The 26,001-nt window shown below is 43.4% G+C and overlaps 1 protein-coding gene across 1 annotated transcript in view; it reads left to right on the top strand.

Moving 5' to 3' along the window:
- The first annotated feature begins 1,877 nt into the window (after positions 1-1,877).
- Positions 1,878-26,001, top strand: part of LOC138296324 (G-protein coupled receptor family C group 6 member A-like) — a 149,622-nt gene continuing 125,498 nt past the window's right edge. Inside the window, exon 1 of the mRNA XM_069235363.1 lies at positions 1,878-2,123. Within this exon, the coding sequence (XP_069091464.1) occupies positions 1,933-2,123 (191 nt within the window). The 5' untranslated portion in view covers positions 1,878-1,932. The remainder of the gene's footprint in view (positions 2,124-26,001) is intronic.

A 26,001-nucleotide genomic window follows, 5' to 3' on the forward strand; every position in this document is an offset into this window, starting at 1 on the left:
CCGCCAATGTTGTAATGACCCCCATAGTGAGTTGTGGTTATTTATAAAATGTTGATATAATTGACTGATGATTGATGTTTTTCTTGACTGGTATATTGAAATTAATCAGCATTGATGACTACATAGCTAGGATACTCCATGTGAATCAAAAGGTTCATCGGCCTATACGCGTCCCCTTGTAAGTTTACTTACTAAGGACCAGGCCTGTAAGCACCAGTATGAATCATTTAAATTGTTTTTTCATTTTGTTTGCACATTCACTGCATCTGAAGACAGAGACATGTTTCTTAACTTGCGGTGTTCTACTTTCACAGTGCAATGTGTTTTTTTCAGGAATTTCAACTACGACCTAAGGTCCCTTTTTACCGAGCTTTGTTATGAGGACTGATTTACTATTTTCCTAACCGGTTGTAGGTGAAGTTCTGTGAGTTGAGTACTACTTGTGATCTTGTTCACTTTCCGTGTGGCTTGGTGGTTGCCATCGGATGGCATGTACCCCAGTTTAGGGACTTTGGCTAAATTTGTTTCCATCAACAGGAAAAACTGTAAGGGGCATTCTGTTCTGCAGATGGTTGCTTATGATGGAGAAAGCCATACCTTTTGGTAGTACACGAGAGATCTAGCAAGTTCTCTAAACACAGAAACTTTGGGGCATATTTAAGAGCCCCTAGCACCATTCTAATGCCATATTAGAGTCATTCTTTATGCTAACATGACATTAGAAGGCCAAAAACTCCATGTCATATTTACAAAGTGGCTCAATGCATGCATTTTGTAGCCCTTTGTGCTACAATATGCCTGTGTTAGGCATAATGTATGCAAAGGGGGCGTTCCCCCATCAGGAGGGCTGAAACAATGGTGCAAGGAAATCTAACTGACTTCCTTGCGTAATTTTTTTCAGCACTTTTAACACCAGCTCAGAGCAGCTTTAAAAGGGGGCATGCCATTGAATACAATGGGCCACTATGTACTCTGCAGGAATAGCGCCCACATTTTGGCACTACTCCTGCAGGGTACATAAGAAGCATAAATAAATTATGATATTGCCCCCTACCCTGCGCCATAGTGTGCTGTATATTACCGGCGCACACATCGAGGCGGTAGGGGGGACTAAAGGGCACACTGTGCAGCACCACTTTTCTTAAATATGCCCCATTGTCTTTCTCTGAGAATTAGTCTACAATTATCCTATTTTAGGTTGGTGAGCTACAATGCCATTTTTTTAAAGAAAACTTTTTTTTTTTTTTACTTTCCTAAACAATATGGCATTTTAAACATATAATGGTACTTGTTATCATCATACATAATATTACAATTTCAGTTACACATCCTTCATGACACATTAACATCAGAGTCTAGGGTTTTTTACAAACACTCCCTTATGTTGACTTAATGGCTCATGCTCCTTTCCATTCTCTCCCTAATGGGTCAGTTCTCCACAAGGTCCCCATATGTTTTGGGATTTCCGTGGGCATCCTTTCCCCTCATAAATAACACTTTCTGCTCGGATGCATTGGTTATTGCTATCACACCACTCCTCCCAGCTAGGGCATTTAACATTTCTGTCCCTCTTAGCTATTATCAGACTACAATGACATTTTTTTATGACGTTATTGCTACTAATGTCTTCACGATTTTGGGGACTTTTTGTGTGAAAATATTTTTGGCAAGTGACGGAATCGGGAGTTTTATGCTCAAACCCAGTAGTAAAAAAACAAGCACTCTGTGCAACATATTTTGTTGCCTCTGCATACTTGGAATACAATAGAGTGAGGATCATTGGCCTAGGCCACGCCAGGCGCCACGCCTCCAAAAATGTATGGGGAAGTTACAAATAGCCTTGAGGTGTCAGTATTGACATTATTCGCGCAGGTTGGTGTCTAGTATGCAAGATCTGAATTGTTTAAACCGGCGTGCTGACTTCTAACAAACATGCTACCCAGGACATTGTTGTTTTTGCTGTTCTGCAGCTTTTGTCCATGTTCGGGGACACCCTGCAAGAGCACCTCTGGCATGGTAGCCAGACTTCAAGGAGATATAATGATAGGGGGTCTTTTCCCATTTCACAGAGGAGTCGCGCCCACAGTAAACAATAGCCGGACGACTGATTCTAACTGTAGTGGGTAAGTTTAAAGTTCATTTATCTTGCAAAAAATAAATGTATCGTATATTGCACCCACCAGCAGTGAATCAAGTGATGTCATGTTGCAGAAAAAAATGACCATACATAGTACAGAACATGAAAATGTTACAGTTGTACTGGGCCTGTATGCAACGCATAGTAGCAATAGTTGAGCAAACTATTACAGCGAGAATATTGCACAATGTACAGGGGGCGTACCGTTGCAGTGTGTGTGCGCTTTTTATTTATTCTATATAGAGCGGATTTGGCTCAAGTGCATTAGAGCGCTGTATATGAGAACGAGTAGTGACGCATTATTCAGGCTTCACTTGAGTACGGTAAACTAATGCGATATGGATGTCCACCAGGATTTCAGCCTGGCTTCCCGGTTCCCCTGTCGGCAACTCCGGCCGTCTGTCCCCCTGGCTGATACTTATGTCTATTTCTCGTGTCTCTCTTTTATTTGTGTTGCCTTCAATCTTTCAATATTTGGCCTAATAAAGATTGCCTTTCATCCATAGCAAACTAACCTTCAATCAGATGACGTCACTGCTCTACATGCGTACTTCTACTCAGTGCTATGGGACTTGTGGGGGAGCGTACAAGACAGAAGAAATTACATGAATTACTGAATTACATTGTGAACTTGATGGAATGTACTCACATTTCGAGCTGAAAGGTGACACTGAACCAGTGACTCGAATCCAATTAGCAAGCAGTCTTTGCTGCGTTAGAAAAATGGCTATAAATTGGACACTGTGAATGGACAATTCGGTATATCTTTGAAAAAGACTGTTTGAAAAATATACATACACAGAGATGCATGGTATTTTGTAGATAAACAGGTCTGGTTAATCCCTGGAATGTGTGAAAATATCCTCACTGCCATGGATATAACAAGTATTGACAAAGCCAATAGGCGTGATAACACATGCAAAAACCGTAATGCGAAATGCATTTCCATAAACCAAGGGGCATATTTATACTCCGTTTGCGCCGAATTAGCGTAGTTTTTTTTGACGCAAATTCGGCGCAAAACTAACGCCATATTTATACTTTGGCGCTAGACGCGTCTAGCGCCAAAGTATGAGTAAAGAACGTAATTTTTTAGCGTGAACGCCTTCCTTGCGTTAATGAGATGCAAGGTAGGCGTTCCCGTCCCAAAAAATGACTGCGACGCAAATGCGTCGTATTTATACTCCCGGGCAAAAATCACGCCCGGGAGTTGGCGGGGCCGAAAACCCCGCATTTGCGCCACTTTTTAACGCCTGGGTCAGGGCAGGCGTTAAGGGACCTGTGGGCTCAAAATGAGCCCACAGCTGCCCTCCCATGCCCCCAGGGACCCCCCCCTGCCACCCTTGCCCACCCCAGGAGGACACCCAAGGATGGAGGGACCCACCCCAGGGACATTCAAGTAAGTTCAGGTAAGTATACATTTATTTTTTTTTATAATTTTTTTTTGGCATAGGGAGGCCTGATTTGTGCCCCCCTACATGCCACAATGCCCAATGACCATGCCCAGGGGACAGAAGTCCCCTGGGCATGGCCATTGGGCAAGGGGGCATGACTCCTGTCTTTACTAAGACAGGAGTCATGTAAATGGCGTCTGGGCGTCGTTTAAAATGGCGCAAATCGGGTTAAGACGATTTTTTAGCGTCAACCTGACTTGCGCCATTTTTAAGACGCCCTAACGCCATTTTTCCCTACGCCGGCGCTGCCTGGTGTACATGTTTTTTTTCCACGCACACCAGGCAGCGCCGGTCTGCTTGCGCCGGCTAACGCCATTCAATAAATACGGCGCCCGCATGGCGCTTCAGAATGGCGTTAGCCGGCGCAAAATTTTTTGACGCTAAACTGCGTTAGCGCAGTTTAGCGTCAAAAAGTATAAATACGGGCCCAAATCTATTAGTTTTGCAATACTTTGTAATGGTGCAGTTGATGTGTAATTGATGGTGATGATTTTTGCTAATGATGGTTATAATGGTGGTAATGGGATGTACCTGATGCTGGTGGCCATGTTAATGTTCTTAGTGTTAGTGGTGGGATTGGTGTGTGGTAGTAGTGGTGGTAGTAATGTGATGGTGGCATTGGTAGTCGCATTGGTGATAGTGGTATTGAACTAATGGTACTGGTGGTCATATTAGCCATTGCAGTGATGGTTTTGATATTGGGGGTGGTATCTGTAGTTGGGTTATTGGTGGTGTTTTTGGTATCAATGGTGATGGTAATAGTGATGGCAGTATTGGTGGTGCTATTTTTAGTAGTGTTGGACTCAGCAGCAATTTTTGACATCATGGATCATTAACTTTCTGTTGACACGAATCCCATGCTAATATGCTGTGTAGGAAGGGTCCCTCTTAAATGTAGTGTTCTACTTTTTGTTTGGCAGAAGCATGTCAGTAGTGATTGCCTGGAATACAATGCAAGCTAAATCTCAATCCATAGCGGAGCCCCTGCATCAGTGTCGGACTGGGATAAAAATAAGCCTGGATACCAAAATAAAAGTGCCCCCCATTAATAAATTAGAAAGCATGAAAAATCTCATGTTTGCAAATTGGCGTCGTTTTGAACATGTAAAGACATGTTTTATAGGTTTTTCTGCCAAGAACACAAGACTGAATAGATTTGAGCTTGCTGCAGGCAATGTTTGTTTTAATATCACAGAAATGACCTGTAAAAACACGTCTAGCAGACCATAAAAAAAGACCCACAAACCGCCAAAAACCAACCAGTATTCTGATGTTTTGAGTAGCTCGTCAGGCACTGCCTAATTGCCCTATAGGACTGTGCGACCTTACATGTAGTTAGTCATTAACTTCTTTCTTGTTTAAGCTTAGACCTGTCATCTGTTTATATGGGTTTGCCTTTTGTATGTGAATGACTGACAGTCAAATCCTGAAGAAGCAAGTTGTAGATTGTGGGTGTGGATTTAGTTCTTAGCCTCTGGACCATAAGTAGTTTTATGTAGAGCAGTCTTGCAAAAAATAGCTTGTTAGGTCAAAGAGGTGGATTATTATGCAGGTCATGAATTGTGCCCTTTCTCCCTAGATTAGCAGTGGTGTCCCGGTGGAGACCAAAATATCGACGGGGAACCGTATGTTTTTATTGACTAAACTGTAAAAGCAGAACATAGATTTAATCTAGGCAGATAGCAATAATCACCGGACACCATGGTTAGACAGGGTTTTGCCTGTTAACCGTAACCACATCCCAGAACCTTGTGTGTGGAATGATCATTTGCTCTTTAAGTACCTTTATTGTTTAATTATTTCTCTATATTGTTAGCTTGAATAAGAGCTAGTCTCAGGCAAGAGACTAATTCTTATGCCTTTCTCATGATTTGCTATTCTCTTGCCAGCTCTTCTTATTAAGGAGTGAAGAAACACATAGGAAAGGCTTAACATGTAACCATAAAAAGTACTATTGAGCAGGCCGTTATCCAATTGTCATGAGATGAAAATTGATACCTCTGTCTTCCGGGGACAAATATGGTAGCCACATACACTGGTCTAGAAGGTCCCTTAAAGCACGCATGTCTGGAGAAAGAGTAACTAGAGTTGATGTTATAAAGTTCACGAAATGAGCGGAGTAACAATCTATAAAATATTAAGTGACCACCCACACTGAAAGAGAAGCCGCTAGAGATCTGCTTGAGCTGGCTCACTTATGAAAAGAATGGGCCCAACCAGAAGGGAAGTATTTGAAGAGAAACAACTACTGATCACATGAAGATATGCAGGTTGCATAGCAATATGTGCGTTAGTTAAACCTCTAAAAAAAAACGCCGGAATCATTGATACTTGAAGGCAATCCGAATGAGAAAAACCATGGCACAATCTACATGATACATTGAAAGAAGTAAAGCACTGACCTGGTGCTCCCCTAGAATATGGCTCCATGCATCGTAATTTAATTCGGAGTCCAAGAAAGAAACCTCAGAGACAACTGCTCTTTTCAGAGGCACTAACCATTAAGCGCAGTAAAAGAACAGCCTTCACAAGACTCACCCAACATGTCAGAAACAACATTGGATTCAATCCTAAAAGATCGATCCTCAATACAACCGTCTTCGTCTGTAGCACAAAATAACACGGTGGCCACAAATGCTGAAGTCAATATTTCTTCCTTTCATAAGATGCTGGATAACACACAAAGAGCCCTTGCAGTCGGTGAAGACCAGCTGGGACAAACAGCCAGGATGCTGGACATAGAACAGGGCCTTTGGCCCCTGCACAAAGAGACAATAGAAGACAGGAGTTGTAAAAATAGTGGCAGAAGTTTAGACCTCTTGAGTAAATAAAAGCAAGAACAAATATTGGCCCATATTTAAGAAAAAGTGGTGCATCAGAGCTGATTTGCCACTTTTTCTTCGCCCTTCCGTAACTGCACCTAACAACACCATGGTTACGCTGTATTTATAATACAGCAAACCATGGCTGTTGCTAGCACAATAGGGTAAAAAATGTTGACGCTATTGTGGCACTTTGCTACACTAGCTCCAAAAATGTAAACCCTAGTGTAGCAAAGTGCAAGGAGGCCCATTGATTTCTATGGGAGCATCATTTTTAGCGCCTGCTCTGGGCAGGCGTTCAAAATGATTGCAGAAATGGCGCATGAAATTGTGATGCCCCCTTGCATACATTATGCCTGGCACAGGCATAATGTGGTGCAAGGGTTTACAAAGTGGCAAAATGCATGCACTAGACCAATTTGTATATTTGACATGGGGAAAAAGCTACTTTAGCGCCATCTTAGCGTAAAAAATGATGTTATGATGGCGCTAAGGTGGCACTAGCGGCTCTTAATCATGTCCTGTTATCGTTCCACAGTCTTTGTCTCTCAAATAGTTGGGAATAAACTTACCATCCCTGGAGTTTCAAAGCGTGCATAGTGTAAATATGAGAAGCCCATTGGGAAGAGACTCTCCATGGTCTGCATGGCATGGCTCATTCCCCACCAGCAAATGAAGCAAATAATCATGGTAGCAAAGAAAGAGAACAGCCCCTTAATCTAAAATGAACACAAGATTTTCATTGCAACACACTTTTTCTATGAAACAAACGTAAAATGAAAGACATGTCTAGCCCTTGGTCCTAGGCTCGCAAAATTAGACATATGCTATGACCTGAGAGAACCAGCAGTGGTGTCTAGGAGAAGACAATTATTGATTAATAAGATCGTGCTCCCTAGAAAGCATAGGGCCTTAGGAGAGTTTGGTACACCAACGACAGTAAGAGATGTAGGTTGGAACATTATAATCGACCCAATAGTAGACAGATCAGGCAGACCAGACAATTGCAACCTCAGGGATAAGGGCTTCTTATGAGACATGATATCAGATCATGCCATAATGGATTTTCGGAGAATGTTACATCCACATGAAATGGCATATTAATTTATCTCCTGTGTGCATGGTACATGTATCTGTAAATCCGTTTTCCTGACTACAGTATTGATGTTATATTGGATCACATCCTGCAAAATTCTGGAGGTAGGGGTATTGGACCATGCACTGGTCCTATTTCAATTGGAACGGGAAGTTGTTATGCCACCAACAAGAAGATGGCAAATAAATACCTATCAGCATACAGCACCAAAAGTAAAAAATAAATGGTATTCATATATACATTACTTCGTGTTTGACAACAAGGAATAAGTACCAGTAACCTTAACTCTATGGGCGGCAACAAATTAAGTTTAAGAGCTGGGTAACGAGGGATTCTGCCATCCATTAAAAGTACACTGGAACGAAACAATCAAATTACACTAGAATCTAAAATTTAATTATATCACATAAAATACAACAGAATCCCAAACCCAGAAACAGTACAACAAATTAGAGCCAAAGACGAACTAAACACCCACTAACTTTCACAGACGGAGAACATGCTGATCTTCAAGAAACGGAAACACAATAGACAAAGGGGCATTTTTAGGTCGAGCTTAGACAGCACACATACGATGTCTGCAAGACCTTATGGAGGGAGTATAGGAATTGCTCCCGCTGCCTGCCGCTTACCTTATGTTGAAGGCAGTGTCGCTCTTGTTTTGCTGCCACCTAACTGGTTTGGCAGCTGATATGTCCCTTCCTGTACTTGACTAAGGAGCACTGGCCAAGTACAGTTTCATTACGCATGGAATGTTTTTCTGTTGGTTAGACAGACTATTTTTCTTTGTTTTCTGCCTCTCGTGTTTGTCAGTAAGCACTCCTGTTCACGAGTGCGGTTCATTTTGCGGATTTGCCCATCACTTGGTCCTTACTTTACATAATCTGTAATTACAAGTAGTTGTGTTGTGCTCCTGTTTTGTAATTTTTTTTGTGGCTTTATATAGCATGAAATCAACCGAGGAATGGATCCTCAACAGTGACTCTCCAGCACAGTGAGAGAGCCGATACTACAATGTTCACTGCACTCGAGCAGACTCACCCCATAATGCTTTGAAGGCATTCCTTTTACAAATCATTATTTCCCGTAACTCAGAGTGTGCTGGTCCTAGGGCAATGGGACCACCACCAAAACGTTCCAAATGATGTGCTCTTTATGTCCAGGCCATTTTGTGGGTCACACTAGGTTTGAGGGGGCACAAAAATAATAACCTAAAAATAATAACCTATTCCACCATTTATTGCATATTTAAATTCTCTTATAATTGGAACTTTTGTTTTCAGAGCTGACAGGAGTTTGTGTTTGAAGAGCCTTGCTTGTAATAATATTCTGACAGTTTTGCTTGGCTTGCAAATGTGTAATGCAGTATGCTTTCCAAGGGCTGGAAGATAATAATTGTCTCAAGGCACTACTAACTCAGTAGGCTACAGAGTGACATTTAGCCATGAACAGTGGTATTGTACCTTCTGCTAATGCACAAACATAGGCCCAGATTTATGCGGGCCTAGCGCTATTCTAATGCCACATTAGCGTCATTTTTTTTATGCTAATGAGGCGTTGGAAGGCCAAAAACGCTGTGCCATATTTTCAAAGTGGCACAATGCTTACATTACACCACTTTGTAACCTCTTGTGCCACCTTATGCCCGCGCCAGGCATAATGCATGCAAGTGTGGCATTTCAGCGCTGAGGGGAGCGCAAAAATGGTGCAAAGAAATCTATGAGATTTCTTTGTGTCATATTCATTGGCATTTTTTAATAAAGAGGCCCCCATTGTGTCCTGCTATACAGTTTTGGAAGATTTAAAGAGGCAGCAGACATTGCTTCATCGTTTCAGGTAAGAGAACTACGGATTGAAGTGAACTAGTTTAGTTTGTAACTACCTTCTGTTCCAATTAAGATTATTTTTCATCTAGGTTGTTGTAGGCAATATAGGCATACGCAATGGCATACCCTTCAGTGGTCAATATAGGTACAGAAGGTAATAAGACAAGGGAATAAAAAAGTGAACTGGTATACACTTTGTCAATATAAATAAGGCTGTGTTAAAAGGCAGCAGTGTAAACAATTTCATGCATAAAGTAAACAAATAATTCTTTTTTATTTTTTTACAGCAATAAAAGTGTAACCACCCTCTCTACCCAAAACAGGCCCACCTCTCTACCCAAACAACCACATCCCCAACCAATGTTCAAAATTGTCCACAATGTCCAAGAAAAACTATAAGAGGACAACAGTCCCTCCCCAATTCCCACCCTCTCCACCCACAATAAAGTTCCTCCCACCAAATTAAAAAAATAAAAAAGGACATCAGAGGGCTTCTCAGATGTGGGTTTTGAGGCTTCTCACCTCCCGGTGAAGGCTTGCCACTTCGAGGAATAACAGCACCAGCTCATGGTGCACGCATTTTTGGAAGTGGTCTGAGTAGGAGGGGGGCAGCAGTGGTGATTTGGCAGAGGCACTGGTAACGTTGCTGCCGCAATAGAGGTGTTTTGGGATTGGCTGAAGCTATTGGGGCTCTGGGCATTGGCAGCTACCTCCTCCTATTCCTCCTCCAAAGCAACCAGCCAGATGGCCTCCATCCATTGTTGCCACAGCTGAGCTGCTAACTTTTGCCAAGATGGTGAATAATAATAATACCGTATCACACATGTCACATATAAAATGCGGATATCTGGTCTACATAAGTATTCAGTGGGAAAAATGGCTCACTGCAGGACAGGGCAAAGAATGGGATATAGGTTTTATTTGGCAGCTTCGTCTCAGAGTATCGCATATGTCAAACTCTAAACCAGGCACATAGGCCCACATTACGACATTGGTGGTATAAACAGCCTACCCCCACAGTGATGGCTGCCAAAAGACCATCACCAAGTCTAACATCCATCTGCCAGATGATGACCTCAGCCGGACTTCTGCCACAAGAAGGGCGGAAATCCGGCTGTGGCCATACTGGCGGATGGTGGTAAGGTGGCCCTGCTACCACCAGCATCGCCAAGCCAGTAGATGTCCGTCAGCCGTATCATGACCTGTGATACGGTTTGATGGTGTTCCCTGACGGATGACCACCTGGATGAAGGTAAGTTGGGTTTCCGACAGGGGAGGAGGGTGTTGGGTTTTGTGTTTGTGTGTGGGGTTGGGTTAGGTGCATGAATGTGTGAGTGTGTGCGTGAATGCGCCTGTGTGTAGTGTTGTTTGCATGGGTGTATGCATGTATGTGAATGCGTGTAAGAATGGAAATGTGAATGCGTGTATGCATGTCAGTGTGAAAGTGTGTACTGATGTGTGCGAGCATGACTGGTGTATGCCAGGGTGAGTGAGTGGGTGTATGCGTGGTGCGTGTTTGCGGGTGTGTGCATGTATGGGGGTGGGGATCCAAAGGAGGGGGAGCGTGGATGGATGGAGGTTGGGGGTGTCTGGGAGTGTGGGGCGGGTGAGCCTCCTACCAGTGATAGGGAAGGAATGGTATGAAAACCATGGCGATAGGCTGGCTCAAAATGTTGGCAGTGGTACTACGGCGGCCGCCAGGCTGGAGATTGAATTCTCCGGCCCTGTGGCTGCTACCGCCATGGCGGTCTGAGTGGAGCAGCCAACCAGCCATTCTCATAATGTGGCGGTATGTACCTCCAGCCTGTTGGCGGCACTGTCACCACATTACCACTCACCGCCGGGGTCATAATGACCCCCAATAGTTCCACTTTACTCCCTGGCCTCGCCATCCACCACAAATTGTTTTCAATAAATTCCTTTTCTTGGCAGTAAGTTAGAGGGATTAGGGTAGGTACAGGTTTTGCTAAGGAACTTGGCTAGAAAAATGTAGCATGTCACAAGAAAGGATTTTTTAATTTCTTGGGTAGGCTGGGACAGAATTTAGGAAAAAAAATAATGGAGTGAAGTACTAAGAGGTAACTGAGTAGGTCTTGGGAAACATGCCTTGTTTCTGATAAAAGCTTTGAAATCCACATGCCACATTAACTGAAGAAGACACACATTGCACAGACAAGACTGCAGTGCGTAATTGAACCATGCTGCAGTTAGTTCACAGATGACAAAATGCCTGGGGCAGGGAGGTGATGAGTGATGATGGGTGTGATATCTGCCTCACTTAACAAATACAGTGGTTGTACTTAATTTGTTAATAAGCAAGCAATGTGACTTACCAGCTGTCTCTGCCACTGCTGTGACTCACCCTCCACCAGCCTCCTCTGCCACTACCGGTGCACTGGTAATGCTGCTGACCCCGACACTGGTGGTTGGTGCATCAAAAACAATTTACACATTTTAGATGGCAGATATGTCTCCCCTTATTATTTTTTTTGAACAAAATACAACTGCAATACCCCCACTACAGTTTGGTAGAAGTATCTTTCATCAAAACTTGCTGGTTGACAATATTAGAAAAGCCAGGTAGTCAAGCCAACAAAAACTTTTTGTGATGGAGGGGCAGAGAGATGATGAATCTAAGGCATTGAAGTGCAATGAAGGGGTGGAATAATGCTCAATGAAGGACATATGGTCTTGGTTGGTAAATGCAATGGGAACTTATACTTTCCTGCCATGCTGCACTGTCTTAGAAACTGCTGATATCCTGTGGAAATGAATGATAACACAACATAGGTGGGTCCCCATGATCATGGCCACCCTCTTGTTTCAACTCTTTGAGCATGGGCGGGAAAAGAAAGCCTTCTCAACACACTTGTGTGGTGAATAATAGTTTACTTGGGCCTGCAGTCTTCACAGGACCAAAAATATGTTCCCTTAGTCTTATAGAACCACAAGATAAGGGAAGAGGAAAAGCACAGGAGGATGTCAGCTTACTCAGCTACAGAAACATGAAATATGGCAAAAATTGTTAATGCAGGATAACAAGAACAAACAGATAGAGGAGCTGGAAAAAGGAGACAGTATGAAAAATGAAACAAGCCAAAATTATTCCAATAGTGAGGAGAGGTAGAAGTTAGAGAAATACTACTACAACTACTACTACTAATAATAATAATAATAGAACTTACTGGGGCCAGCAGAACTATCGACTGGCACTGGTGGTGGTGGTAGTAGTTCCACCCGCCACAGCACTTTTTGGTGGCAGCCCCACCTTCACCCACTTTTGAAGCCCTCTTGCCCTTGGGTGCTGATGTAAAAAATAAAGAAGATTAAAAAAATAAATCTGTGGTACAGTTAATCTCCCAAAAATATTTTGACAATCAAATGCAGTAGCAGTGTACTTTACTAAATCAGATTGCCTATAGTACTAGCATTGAGTTGACCTATTCCTAATTTGCTGAACCTAGGCCCTGTTCCTCATATCCTAAACTACAGTTGGAACTAGTACTAACACACTGCAATTAATTATGTTTGCTTCTCCTCAGCTCCCTTTGATGGACGACAAACTCAGTCTCCCTTTTCAATGCATTGAAGTATACTACACATCACTAGGTGATTGGGACTGTAACAAGCGACATAAAGAAAGACACATCAAATGCTAACTCACTGACATTATATGTACAACCACTATCTTAGTGACAGAACAGATAAGTCTGCATGGCTTCTTAAATTATCAAGCAAGCGCTGAAGAGAATGATTTGGTCACACCGAGCACCTGAATATAGCTCAGGCTGGATCACATAAGATTTGTAACGTAAACTTGACTTACCTCTAATTGTGAGCAGCATGCTATTTGAAAAAATATCAGCATTGTAGAGCACAACAAATAAATAATTACTCACTGAGCCCTGCTCTGTTGATGCCCAGCAGGTCATGTTTTATGTCCAAAAGGTCCACCCAGCAGTACGTCAGCTGCTGCCTGCTGTGCTGAGCCCCAGTGGTCTGGCACCTGCACGGCACACTCTCCACCCCAATAGCCGATGCTCTTACGGGATGTATCCCTTCCAAGGCCTGCAGCCTGCTGGCAGCATGAAGGGGAGGTTGCACTGCACATAAAAAACAATTGTGACCACCTAGGTCTCAGATAAAATTGGGCGGGCTGTACCCCTTAGTGGCATCAGTGACCGCAAGATGTGCTGCTAGTTGCAGCCACACTGGCACCGTTGCTTGCTGCCTGTTCAGACCTGGTGCTAGTGTGAAATAAAAAGAGAAGTAACAAAAAGAAAACTGCAAAGCAGAAGAAAGAACTAAGGAAGTAGAGGGAAAACAAAAAAAAGTACAAAAAGTCACAGGAAAAAGTAATAAAAAAGACAGAAACCTAAAATACACAGAGACAAAGGCACACACTAAAAAAAAGAGGTAACTTGAGGTATGGATGAGTGGGATGAGGGAGGATTGAAAAGGATGAAAAAGACAGGCCCAGCACCATGAAAGGACAGAAAGCAGGTAAAACAAAAGGACTGTGGCCATTTGGACCACGTGGTGCCATTCAAGCTGTTGGTGTTAAAAAGCAGCAGAAAGGGCGGATCAGAAGTCTTCCACCCATGTAATTCTGTACTTCGTAGATTTCCAAGGAGCAAGAGTCCATGAACCCTGCCCAGACTTATTGTTTAGTTGGTGGAAGCGTAGATGGTGTGTGAGCTAGGTGGGTCTCTAGGGGTGTAGTGCCTTATAGGTGTGGCTGGGCATCTTGAACTGTCAGTGTGTCTGAATGGTGAGGCATTGTAATTTTCTGAGCTGACATGTGATGTGTGTGCCACACCGTTGGCCGAGTAATAGTCTGCAGTGGTGTGTTGGATAGTTTGTCTCATGTGTAGCAGGAGTGCAGAGATGCTGTAGTTGATGTCATTGGTGTATTACATTCAACATGTGACGATGACCTGGGTGATGATCATACAGGGGTGAGCAGGGAGCCATATGAATAAATGTCTGACCGTTAAAGTAATGTGAAAGCAGATGTAGGTGATTGTGCCAATTTGAAGTTTCATGGTGAGGTAGGTGTCCAGGATGATGGACAGCTGTGTGTAGTGGTTAAAGGGTGAGGGTTTCAGGCCTAGTCATGTGGGCACCCACAGTGAGTACATGTTGCATAATGTCAACACTTCTATCTTGTCATGTTGAGTATGAGCCACTAATCTCACATTCAATTAGATTTTTTGGGCAATAGCATATTTTAACTACTGTTTGGTGGTGTTGGTGTCTCATAAAAGTTAGTGAATGATCTGTGTTTCATCAGTGTAAGAGTTTAAGTACAGTCACTGGGTCTGAATTATGATTGCCAGATAAGTCATCTACATGTCCAAGAGAGTGCAGCAGAGTGAAGCAATTTTCTGGACTCTGGAGATAAGTCCCTTGGGTTCTGAGGGAGTGTATTGAGCATCAGCTGTTGCATACTACTCAATATAAAGGAGGCTAATTACTTCAGAGATGCTCCTTACCTATTAGTGGTGTGGAGTCTGGTGCTGACTGTTTGTGTCAGAAAACTACAGGATTCTCCAGTCAAATTTGGATAAAGGCCTTGTACAGGCCCTTCTGTTTACATGCAGTGCAGCAAGGTGGTTTGCCATGTAGTTTTGTGTAGAGGTTTCCGCAAGATGAACCCCAGGATACAATAATGCACAAATTGTTTGCAACACAGTATAACAAGGCAGCTTGGTGTGTAGTGCTGTATAAATGGCAGAGTGCATGATAGTGCGAGTTTAAATAATTGACATTTGTTGGTCAGTGCTGCCCCGCAAACAGATGGCTAGAGAATATTAAGACATCCTTGCTTCATAGTGGAATGGTCTCTACACTGGTGCTAAGAAGCTGAATATGTAACAGTGCAGACAGACAGCCCAAACTTGTAGAGTGTACTCCATTCTTGCACTCACTCATTCAGGTAGTGCAGGCCATTAAGCAGCTGAGCTGCGTTGCTTTGTCTGAAATTTACTAAAATATGCCTCACAGTGAGTACTGAGGTTGTGTGGACAACATACATTGTAGAAACATAGGTTCCACATATACCTTTGTACTTGAAAGAGAAGCAAAAAACTGTCTGAATGTTCACTTTGTCATAATCAATCATGGAATCCTCTAAACATATTAATATACCTTTCCTCAGGGACAAACAGCACCTCCTGGAGATCAGTCTATCCGTGGTGCCCAGCCTGTTAAGGACACCATCCTGTTCCTTATGGATTATGACACCTTCTAACAGCTCTTGGACACTTTTGACAAATCTCTTCTAGCAATGGTAGGGGAAGAGGACATTATTGGGTCTCCAGGTGTACCGGCACACACAGAGCATGGGCCATTGACCGAGGCACATTACTGCTGAGGACTCTGAAGATACCCAAGTTGTTTTCCAATGGCGAGTGGTAGAAGTCCAGCAGCGGATGGCTGATGAGGTCTGGGTGGGGATGGAGATCATAATGGGCACTCTTGTGGGAGTCTATAGGTGCCCTAGCCCTGATAGAGGGTTGACAAGGGCCATCACATACACCTACACTTAGCTCCTTGGGGTTGATGAGTCCCTAGCTGACATTACTGGTGTCATGATACAGAAAAAACAACAACACCAGCCTTTCTACATCTGACACCAGTGAAATTGTCAGGCAGCTTGGGGTAACATTAATACCTCCACCCAGTCCCTAGAGTCCAAGTTAGACTCCTTCATAGCAACAATTAGTGCGCTCAATATCTATGTCAAACCAGAAAACCCTTGCCAGGGATGACCATGATGCCTTACTGGCACTCACTAATGTTGTTGGGAACAAGGAAGTCACATATTCTTCCTCTGGTATGAGTGTGCCTCCCATTCAAACCCATCCACATCCAGGGGAGGCTGAACATGCAACAGAAGAGAAAGATGTTGCATTCCCTATTTTTCAAAGGAGAACATCCCTAAGAACATTTGTAATAGCCCCTGTCCAGTTTTCAAATCTGTCCTGTATAGGACATCATGCCATCCTTTTCTGAACCTAGGATACTGCACTTTGTTTGTTCAGCACTTGTTTTCCCACTTGGGAACCTAAATTCATATCAAACCCCACTAATGGCAATGTTCATCTCCTCATTGGAGTCACAACTGAAATGCAAATCTTTTTTCCACGGGTAAAAGTATTTGTAAATAGACCTAATAACCTTTTTTCAACTATATGTATATGCTACTCTAAACTAAATAAACCTACTCACATGGTGTAATCTGAGGTTAGGACTCTCCACAAGATATTACATCTGTTTTTTGGATGAAACATTTTGTGCTTTTGTTTGATTGTCCTCCAAGGGTCTACAAACATATTGAAAATAGAAATGGAAGTACTTCACAGAATCAGGGGACCCTCAAGGCTCAATCATCTCACCCATGCCTTTCAACATCTACATGAAGTCTTTAATGGCAATGATCAATGAATTTCAGCTCACATGCTGCAATTATGCAGATAACACACACATACTTATTAAACTGGTGTTGGAAAATGGGTTATTGGTAAGGGCAGGTAGGTACCTACACTTAGCAATAGGTCACTAACCTCCACTTAGGTCCAGTTAGGTCTCAGTAAATTTAACCCTTCTCAACCCTTGGTAGCTTGGCAACGAGAGACAAGGCTCAACCTAGGAGACAGAGTGTAAAGCATTCAAATATCACAAAACAGTAATTAAATAAAACACAGGAAACAGTTTAAAAATCCAAAACCAGTTTATGAAAATAGATTATATTTTTATCTTTAAAATGACACAAAAACGAATAAAATTGGATAAGGCGAACCGGAGATATACATTTTTAAAGATTTAATGCTTCCTAGCGCTCAAAGGGTTAAAAAAAGGTCACACTGGAAAGGGACAAAGTCCAGAGTTCAGGCCACCCATGAGGTAACACTGTCACACTTACTTTCAGAAGTGTTTGATTGAGGAAAGTGGTCCACAGCACCAGCCAAGGGTTCAGAGACTCTGGTGTGCCTCTTGGGGTCTGGGACAACAACTCCCACAATGCACTTCTTCAACTTTTGGAGTTGCTCCAAATGTCTCCAAACTTCTGGATCTTCTTCCAGAGGTTCTTTTGTGTCCTTGTAGTGTCTACAACTTGATCTAAGGTTCCAGAAGCTCTGAGTTGCTCCTTGGGAGTTGGGACTACAATTCTCAGAATGCACCTGGTCAGAATCCTCAAATGGCCACTGGACGCTGGTCAGCTGGGCTCTGCTTGCAGGACTGCAGGGGACTCTGGGCAGCTCCTTTGTACCTGTAGCAAACAGGGAGTCCCTTCTTGAAGCAATAGAAGACAGGTAAAGTCCTTTTAGTGGTGAAGCCCAAGTGTGCCGCTGGTGCAGTCCTCCAGATGCAGGTCAGGGGTCCAGCAGGGCAGTCCTTCTTCTCCTGTAGTTCTTCCTTGTTAGAATCTGATAGGGATCTGAGGTGTGGGTGCAGGTCTGCCAGTTTTATCCCTGATTCTGGGTGAAAAACAGGGGGTCCTGGTTCTCCAATCAGGTGCAGGGTCCTTCCCCCTGTGATGACCACTTCCTGGGAAGTGTGGCAAAAATCAATCCCAGGGAGAAACGTTCCTCAAAAATCCATCATGGCTGAAAGTGAGTTTTGGAGGTTACATCTGGCTGAGCCCACCCACTGGTGTGGCTAAAAATCCTAAACACACCCCTCTCCTGCCCTCTCCTAATCTAATCAAGGGGGCACCTAATTGTCTGGGTTTGCAGGATGTGGGGGTAGTGCTGGGTTGCTCCAAATGTCCTTCTCTTCTTTTGAAGACCAGTTTGGCAGCCCTCCCCCTTCCTGCCTCACCATCTGCTGAGGGGAGATCTCCTTCCATAGGCACATGTCTTTGTGTGAAGCCAGGCTACTTCACACCTCATCAAGGCAGCCTGGCCAGGCTGCCAGAGGCTGGTCAATCAGAGCACAATAGCAAAAACACTGCAGGGCTGAAGTTGGCAACTTTTCAGGTAAAGTTTCAAACTTTTTACCTGAACAAGTTATATTAAATCCCACAACTGGAAGTTGTGGGATTTATTATAACAATTAATTGATACCAAACTTCTGGTATCTGTTACTTAAGGGAACTTTGAAAATTAAAATAAAGTCTCCAATTTCTAGCTTATGGAGGCCATTCACTCTGATGAGGGAAAAACAGATTTGGCTGTTTTACCTCACCAGGGCTTAAAACTATTTTTATAAGGTCCCTGCTTATAGTTACATGGCACCCAGCCCTAGGGGCACATAGGGCACACTTTAGGGGTGACCTATATGTAAACATAAGGTAGTTAAAGACTTTGGAAATACTTTTAATTCCAAAGTCTAATTTTCATGTAACTTTAATTTAAAAGCAGCCAGCAAGGCAGGCCTGCCTTTAAAATGACCCTGGGCACCTCAGCAGTGCACCTAGGGGTGCACTACCTATGCTGGGGTCCATAAACCTACCTGCACTACCATATATTAGGGACTTATAGGTAGGTTGACTTAGCCAATTATAATTAGCCTAATCTGCATACTGATTTTACACAGAGCACAGGCCCTGGGACTGGTTAGCAGTACCCAGGGCACCATCATAGTCAGGAAAACACCAGAAAAAAGTGAAAAATGGGGGCAAAAAGTTAGGGGGCCTTTACAATCAGCCCTGTTCTCTCACAACTAGAAAGCCCCAAAGACATTGGAAACTTACAAATCTTCAGTTGCCTCAAAGCCGTTAATTAGTGGATGACATGGAGCCACCTCAAACTGAATGCTTCTAAAACAGAAATGCTCACATGTGGCGATTGAACAAAAGTATGACCCACTCTTCTGTTGATCTCGGCCCTCTAGGGAAGTAAGAAACCTTGGAGTTGCCATGGACACCAAGTTACCAATGAGTGCTCAAGTGGAAAAATTAGAAGGATCAACCTTCATCACCATGAATACTCTGCAACAAACTTTGTACCCCACCTGGGATAGTCACACAAGGTCCAGGCTACTATCTCTCTTGTACTGTCTAAAGTGGATTACACCAATGGCTCCTACCACAGATTATCTCTATCTCCAATGAAAAGACTACAATGGATTCTGAACTCTGCTGCCAGACTACTGTTACATTTAAAGACACAAGCCCACATCTCCCCTGCCTTAAGGGCCCTACATTGGTTACTGGTAGCCAGAAGATCCTCCTTCAAGCTGCTTGGATCGCCCACAAACCAATACATGGAACAAGACAGCTTTTCATCAGGAATATGACCAAATACTTTCAACAAAGGAACCTCCACTAAAGATTGGCCAATCACCTCAAAACTCCACCGTGCAAGAAAAAGACAATAGGTGGTACATCCTTCTCTGTTCAAACAGCCTAACTATGTAATTCATTACTCCCAAACTTAAGATCCATGGATAACTATCTTATCATTGGAAAACTACTGAACAGTTGGCGCTTTCCTACATAACCATAAAACGACAATGTACAGCATATCCCTGTGTATGTAAACATTTATAATTTGATTATATGTATATAACGAGATATGTTTATTTCTTTGTACAAATATGCATATTAACTATAAAAAAAATTCTTAAAATATATACATACTGTTTAGGCCTGCTTTACAAATGTATATATTGCTTATATATATATTACTTATCATTATATATATATATATATATATATATATATATTACCTAGGTAGTTATAGTTAGGACCTACTTTCTATAGAAAAAGCTTTCCTATATCTTTGGCGCCGCTAGGCAAATCTTTACAAATTTTCCCAAGAAAATCGAAAGTCACGTGAGCTGCTGTCTGGAACATTTCGGGGTGATCCGTCAAGCATGGACTGAGATGAAGGAGGGTGAAATTTAGAGCTTTTCCAATGTTAATTCCTATAGTAAAAAATGAACAGTCATAGTACAAATACCACTGGATGATATTACACCAAATTTGGCAGAAAGGTAGCTCTTCATACAGAAAGATCCCTTTTTGTTATTTGGTGTAATCCGTTCCGTAGTTTTTGAGAAATGTAAAGAAATCCTAGTTTGTATATATAGGGACGCGAAGGATTTGACACTCCTAACAATCGGGTGCAGAGATCTGATTGGCTGATAACACTTCAACAACAGAAGAGTTGTCAGCCATCTTGGGACTTGGCTGAAGCCAAGTCCCAGAAAAAAATATTAGAAATATAAAAGGAGCCAGTATATGAACACCCTGACCCCTTAGCTCTGGTGGTGGGATCCCAGAGGGACCCCCAGGCCTAAAAAGCATTTTTTTGATTTTACGGTTGGATCTGCCATAAAGTATAAAAAAACAAAGCTGGTCTCCTGCACTTTGTTATAATGAAGCCCCCGGGTGGGCCAAATCCCGGGAGCATTTCTTTAAATCTGCATGGGGGACCTTCTGGCCTTCTCCCGCTGCCCCAGGGACCACAACCTCCCCGGGGTGGTTGACAATTAAAATGCAAGGAGCCTGTGTCCCCCCTGCGCCCCGGGTACCACCACCCCCAGGGCAAATATTAAAAAAAATTAAAAGAACCCCGGGGGCCACCACCCCCTGGCTACACTGAAATTTGAGCAGGGGAGCTGTGAGGACCCCGGCGCCCCGGGGACCAGGACCCCCAGAGGTAAATCTTTAAAAAAATGCAAAGGGGGTCACTATGAGCCCCGGAGACCACCACCCCCGGGATATATATATATAAACAAAAGTACGGGGGCCTGTGGCCCCTTCGTACCCTGGGGACCACCACCACCCAGGGCAAACAGTACAAAATTGAAAGGGGGTCCATTTCGGACCCCCACACCCAGAATTACCACCCCGGGGCTATCTTCACATTGGAGGGGGGGGCCACGTGGTCCCCCTCAAGGAGCCTCTAATGGCTGCAGGGACAGCCACCCCCCAAGGCTGGTTCCTGCTATGTCCTGGGTTTGCCCACCCCCAGGACATAGCTGTTTGTTGTAGCTTGTCAAACAGCAGAGCTGTCATCTCTGTCCCTGGCACATTCAGGGCTCCGTCCGCATTCCCTACTTTTTTATTCATTTTTTTCTAATAAAAAGCCCACAAAGGGCTACAAAAAAGAAAGAAGGGGGTTAGAATCCAGCTGGGCTCATTTCCTTTTCTTTTTTTTAAATACCTTTTTAAATATATTAAATACATTTTTTTGTTAAATCCGACAAAAGTATCTCATTCTAAATATATGAGACAGTAAAGCCTAAAAACTCTCTCTTTTATCTCTCTTTCTGTTTCTCTTTTAATCCATTTTTCCCACTCACAAGCCTACTTAGACCCTTTACGCACCCACTCACAGACCCACTAAGACACTTAGCACCCACTCACACACTACTCAGACACTCACGTACCCACTCACAGGCTCATGCACTGACTGACGCACCCACTCAAACACTGATGTATGCACTCTCTCACCCAGACACACAATCTGGCAGACATTCTCACCCTCAGATACACCCTCTCACACCTATTCTCACACCCAGAGAAGCTGCGGCTAACTCCTGCCACGCACGGCGAAAGGGCTGTGCACAGCGTGGGTTTTGGTGGTTGAGGGGTATCCGCCATGGGGTCTGGCTGCAGGCCAGGTCTTGCGAGCAACCTCCCCTGTGCATGGGTGAAGGACGTGCATGGTTGGGTGCTTATAGGGGGTTGGCCATTCATACATTGACACAGGCATTTACACTTATTGGTTGTTGTGAACAGTGATGTCATCACTGATGTCATTTTAAATGCCATCAATGATGTTATCAGTGATGTCGCTGACCATGTCATGAGTGATATAATATGTGAGGTCATAAGCATTGCATTATGGGGGCACAAGTTATAGTTAGCTCAGTGAACCAAAACTGCTGAATTTCACTATTTTTGTAGGTTCGAAGTGTTAACATAACTATAAAGTCCCTATAACCTTCGTATTTTTCAGTGAATATATATATATATATATATGTGTGTGTGTGTGTGTGTCTTTTTGCCTCTGCTTCCTGTGTTTTTGACTGTGTGCTGGGCTTTGTTTTTGCTGGGTTTGGTACTCTGGACACTTTACCACTGCTGATCAGTGCTAAAGTGCAAGTGCTATCTGTGTAAATTGAATGTGTAATTGGCTTTTCCATGATTTGCATATTTGATTTACTAGTAAGTCCCTAGTAAAGTGCACTAGAGGTGTCCAGGGCCTGTAAATCAAATGCAGAAATACAGGGCAGAAATCAGCAGACAGCAGGGCAGCTCAGCAAAGGAGGAAGGCTGTCCCCTGGAACAGTCAATCACAGTAGAGTGGCAGCTCTTCAGCACAGCAGTCTTTACTCCTCTTTTCCCAGGTCCAGTAGTGTGCTGATTTGGTAGGGTCAAAGCCCCAGAGTTATTCCTAAAAGTGCCTTTGAAGTGGGGGTGAATTCAAAGCAGCCCCTTGAAATGCAAAGGTCCACCTTTCATCCCAGCCCTGGCTCCGTACTATCAGTGCAGGGTAATCAGCCCTTTGTGTGGGACTCAGACCACTACCCTTTGAAGTGTACATGTGAGCCCTTCCCATCCTCCCTACCCAGGACACCCATCAGTATGCAGATGAATACAGATGCCGTTGAGTGTCCTGTGTTGTGGCTGTCTAAATGGAATGCACAAATGTAGTTATCACTCAGCCCATTTCAGACGTGTTTTGGAGACAGGCTGTCAGGCACACAGAGCAGTGAGAGCAGAGACACTGTAAAAATGGCACATCTAAAATAGTATTAATAAATATGACTGCACCAGTAAGGAAGATTTATCATTACCATTCCAATGATATGAAACATGATGCAGCTACTCCTTTCTTATCCGAAATTACAGCATAAAGGTATATTAAGGATTTTCCATGTCCTGCCTTTTATTTACATAGCACTGTGCCCTTTGGGCTATCTAGGTTCTACCTTGGGGGCAACAGATGCAATAAAAGGGGGGTTTAGGCCTTGGCAAGCAGTTTTGAATGTCACATCGAAGTGGCAGTAAACTGCACAAACAGGCACTGTAGTGGCAGGCCTAAGGTAGGTTTCAAAGGCTACTTCTGTGGGAGGCGCAATCAGATCTGTAGTCTCACTGGTAGCATTTAATTTACAGGCCCTCAGTATGTGGTATACCACTTTACAAGGGACTTACAAGTCAATTAAATATGTCAGTTGTGGATATACCAATGTTACCATGCTTAGCGGAGAAGAACATGCACTTTAGCACTGGTTAGTAGTGGTAAAGTGCTCAGAGTCCTAAGGCTAACAAAAAGATACAGCAAAATTAACAGGGTGTGAAAGCAAAAAGTGTGGGATAAGACCACCCTAAGGATGCCAAGTCTAACATTTATATTGTGGACTGCAGTTGGACACCTTGCAGGGCTGACCTGGCTGAGAGCAAAAGGTCAGAGATATCTGACAACATATGCCTGAAGAGAGTTTCAGGCATGTGATGCTTTATGTACTGCTGGCCAGCATCCTCTTAGGCCTTCTTGTACCACAACACAAGGATGAAACCATTGGCATTAGGCAGACTTAATTTTTCTTGTGATGGGAAAGGACATGAATGCAACTTAATGTTTAAAAACTATGGGGATCATTACGATCCTGGTTGTCTCATGATGCCAGGTTCGTGGATGACAGTTAGACCGCCACAAATGCGGTGGTCCGAGTGGAATATCACAACAGCAGTGGTCGAGCCACAGTCGGACTGCCAGCATCGCCAGGATTAGTGGTTCCGGCTGACTGCGAATGTGGCGGTCCTAATTTGCCTGTCCTGGGGATTACGACTTGGTTCTCTGCCAGCAATTTATGGCAGTAGCACTGCCATGAAAAGGCTGGTGGAGAACAGGTGCAGGGGGGGTTTGCAGACAATGAACATTGTGAGGGTGCTGCTGCACACTGCGCTCTACAGCATTGCCGCTGGCTCGATTATGAGCCGGAGACAATGCTGTAGAGGGCTTCCGGCTAGGTAGCCACATTGGCAGAAACCTTCCCGTCGGAATTCCGGCAGATGCCTTAAACCTTCAGCCGAAATCGTAATGAGGCCTGATGCATTCTTGCCCTTTCACTTTGGATCAGCACAGCAAGATAACTTGCTGTGCTGTACATACTAATGATAAATGTGTTACTTGGTATATATATACTAGCGTTGCCACACAGAAAAACCTCCTACCATGTGCAGTATGAATGGTGATATGGAATGTAAATTTAGTTAGGGGGGCAGTCTGACTGACATGCAAATATATTCACCAAGGAGTGTTCTTGATAAATAGTGTTCATTAATTGTGTAAAGTTATGTTTGCCGTTACTTGGCCACATGAGTGCTTGCCCAATATAACAGAAGACCAAATGTATGGGAGATATGCTACTTAGTGTGACCCTGCCACTTAGTGTCACTCTCTCTTGACATACACACATAGTAGATACATTTTGGGGCAAATTAAACAAACAGTCACGCAGCACTGGCCAGCAAGTCATCTTTCTGGGAAGCACTGTGTGATAGGGAAAGACCAGGGATGAACTGTATATAATATTATGCAGGCAATTTCTGCTTTCCTAGCACTGGTTCACAAAGTGCTGCCTAGCAGCAATGCAAGCACCCTTACAACACGGTGCAAGGGTGTCTACGTAGTTAGCTGGTTTGTTTTTGTGCAGTAAGGGGCACCTTCCTACACAAACATATTTGTCTGAGGCATTTTCCTCTTTCTATGTACTATATACAAAGAGAAGACAATAAACATATATCTCCTTGTTGCCCATCACCTGAGGAGGAATAGCATTTTCGTGCATTTTCTGGTCTAGCATGTATGTTAAATCTGAGAATGTGTCAAAATCCATGTGTGTTGAATGGCAACACTGACAGATAATACATGAAGCAGCCCTCTAGGATAGGGTATAGTAATGCAGCACTTCGTCCTACATTGCATTCAACTGGATTTATCAAGCCACTTCAAGGCAGACAAAGTGGCCTTCTGTTGCTTGATAAATTGCATTTCAAGGGTTGCTTGTGCTTGAAGCATGTTGCAAAATCAATTCATCCAATTAATAAATCAGCCCCTTTCATGTTAACTAATATAGCAACATTAATACATGCATATGGTACATGAATGCATACCTACAGGGCCCCCAACCTCTAAACCCAGTAAGTTCACCAGATCAGCCTCACAGGCTACCACATCTAACCAATGATGCTTCAGCTGGAATAGTGTGTGATCCTCTCCATACTACTGGAACATGTGCCCTCACACTCTCTTCCATCTGACTTAACTGTCCTTGAGTGAGTACCCTTGGTGTACCCATCCTCCAGAGGCTACCATGTGTGGCAGGTAGTGCATTATCAGCCAAATTGACCCCCCAACCTCTCCCCCTGAACAATTCTTTCCCTTATCTTTCCCTGCCAGGATAATATCCCTCCTTAACACACTAGACCCCCCAAGAACCTTAAACAATTAACTAGCTCTAATATACAAACCCCAAAAAATTGCAAACACCCAACAATACAAAGACAAATATTACTACAAATGACTGCACAAAGAAAAAAAGGGAAAAAATAAAACGAAGACAGGGACACACCAGACACCGACTAGACCACAAACTGCCAAAAACTCAACCAAACACTCTCTCAGCACCACCAACAACCCCCTTAAACTAACAGACAACAGAAAGTGAAAGTAACTTGCACATCTCCTAGTATGTA

The sequence above is a fragment of the Pleurodeles waltl genome, chromosome 5 (genome assembly GCF_031143425.1).
Source record: "Pleurodeles waltl isolate 20211129_DDA chromosome 5, aPleWal1.hap1.20221129, whole genome shotgun sequence".
NCBI lineage: Eukaryota > Metazoa > Chordata > Amphibia > Caudata > Salamandridae > Pleurodeles > Pleurodeles waltl.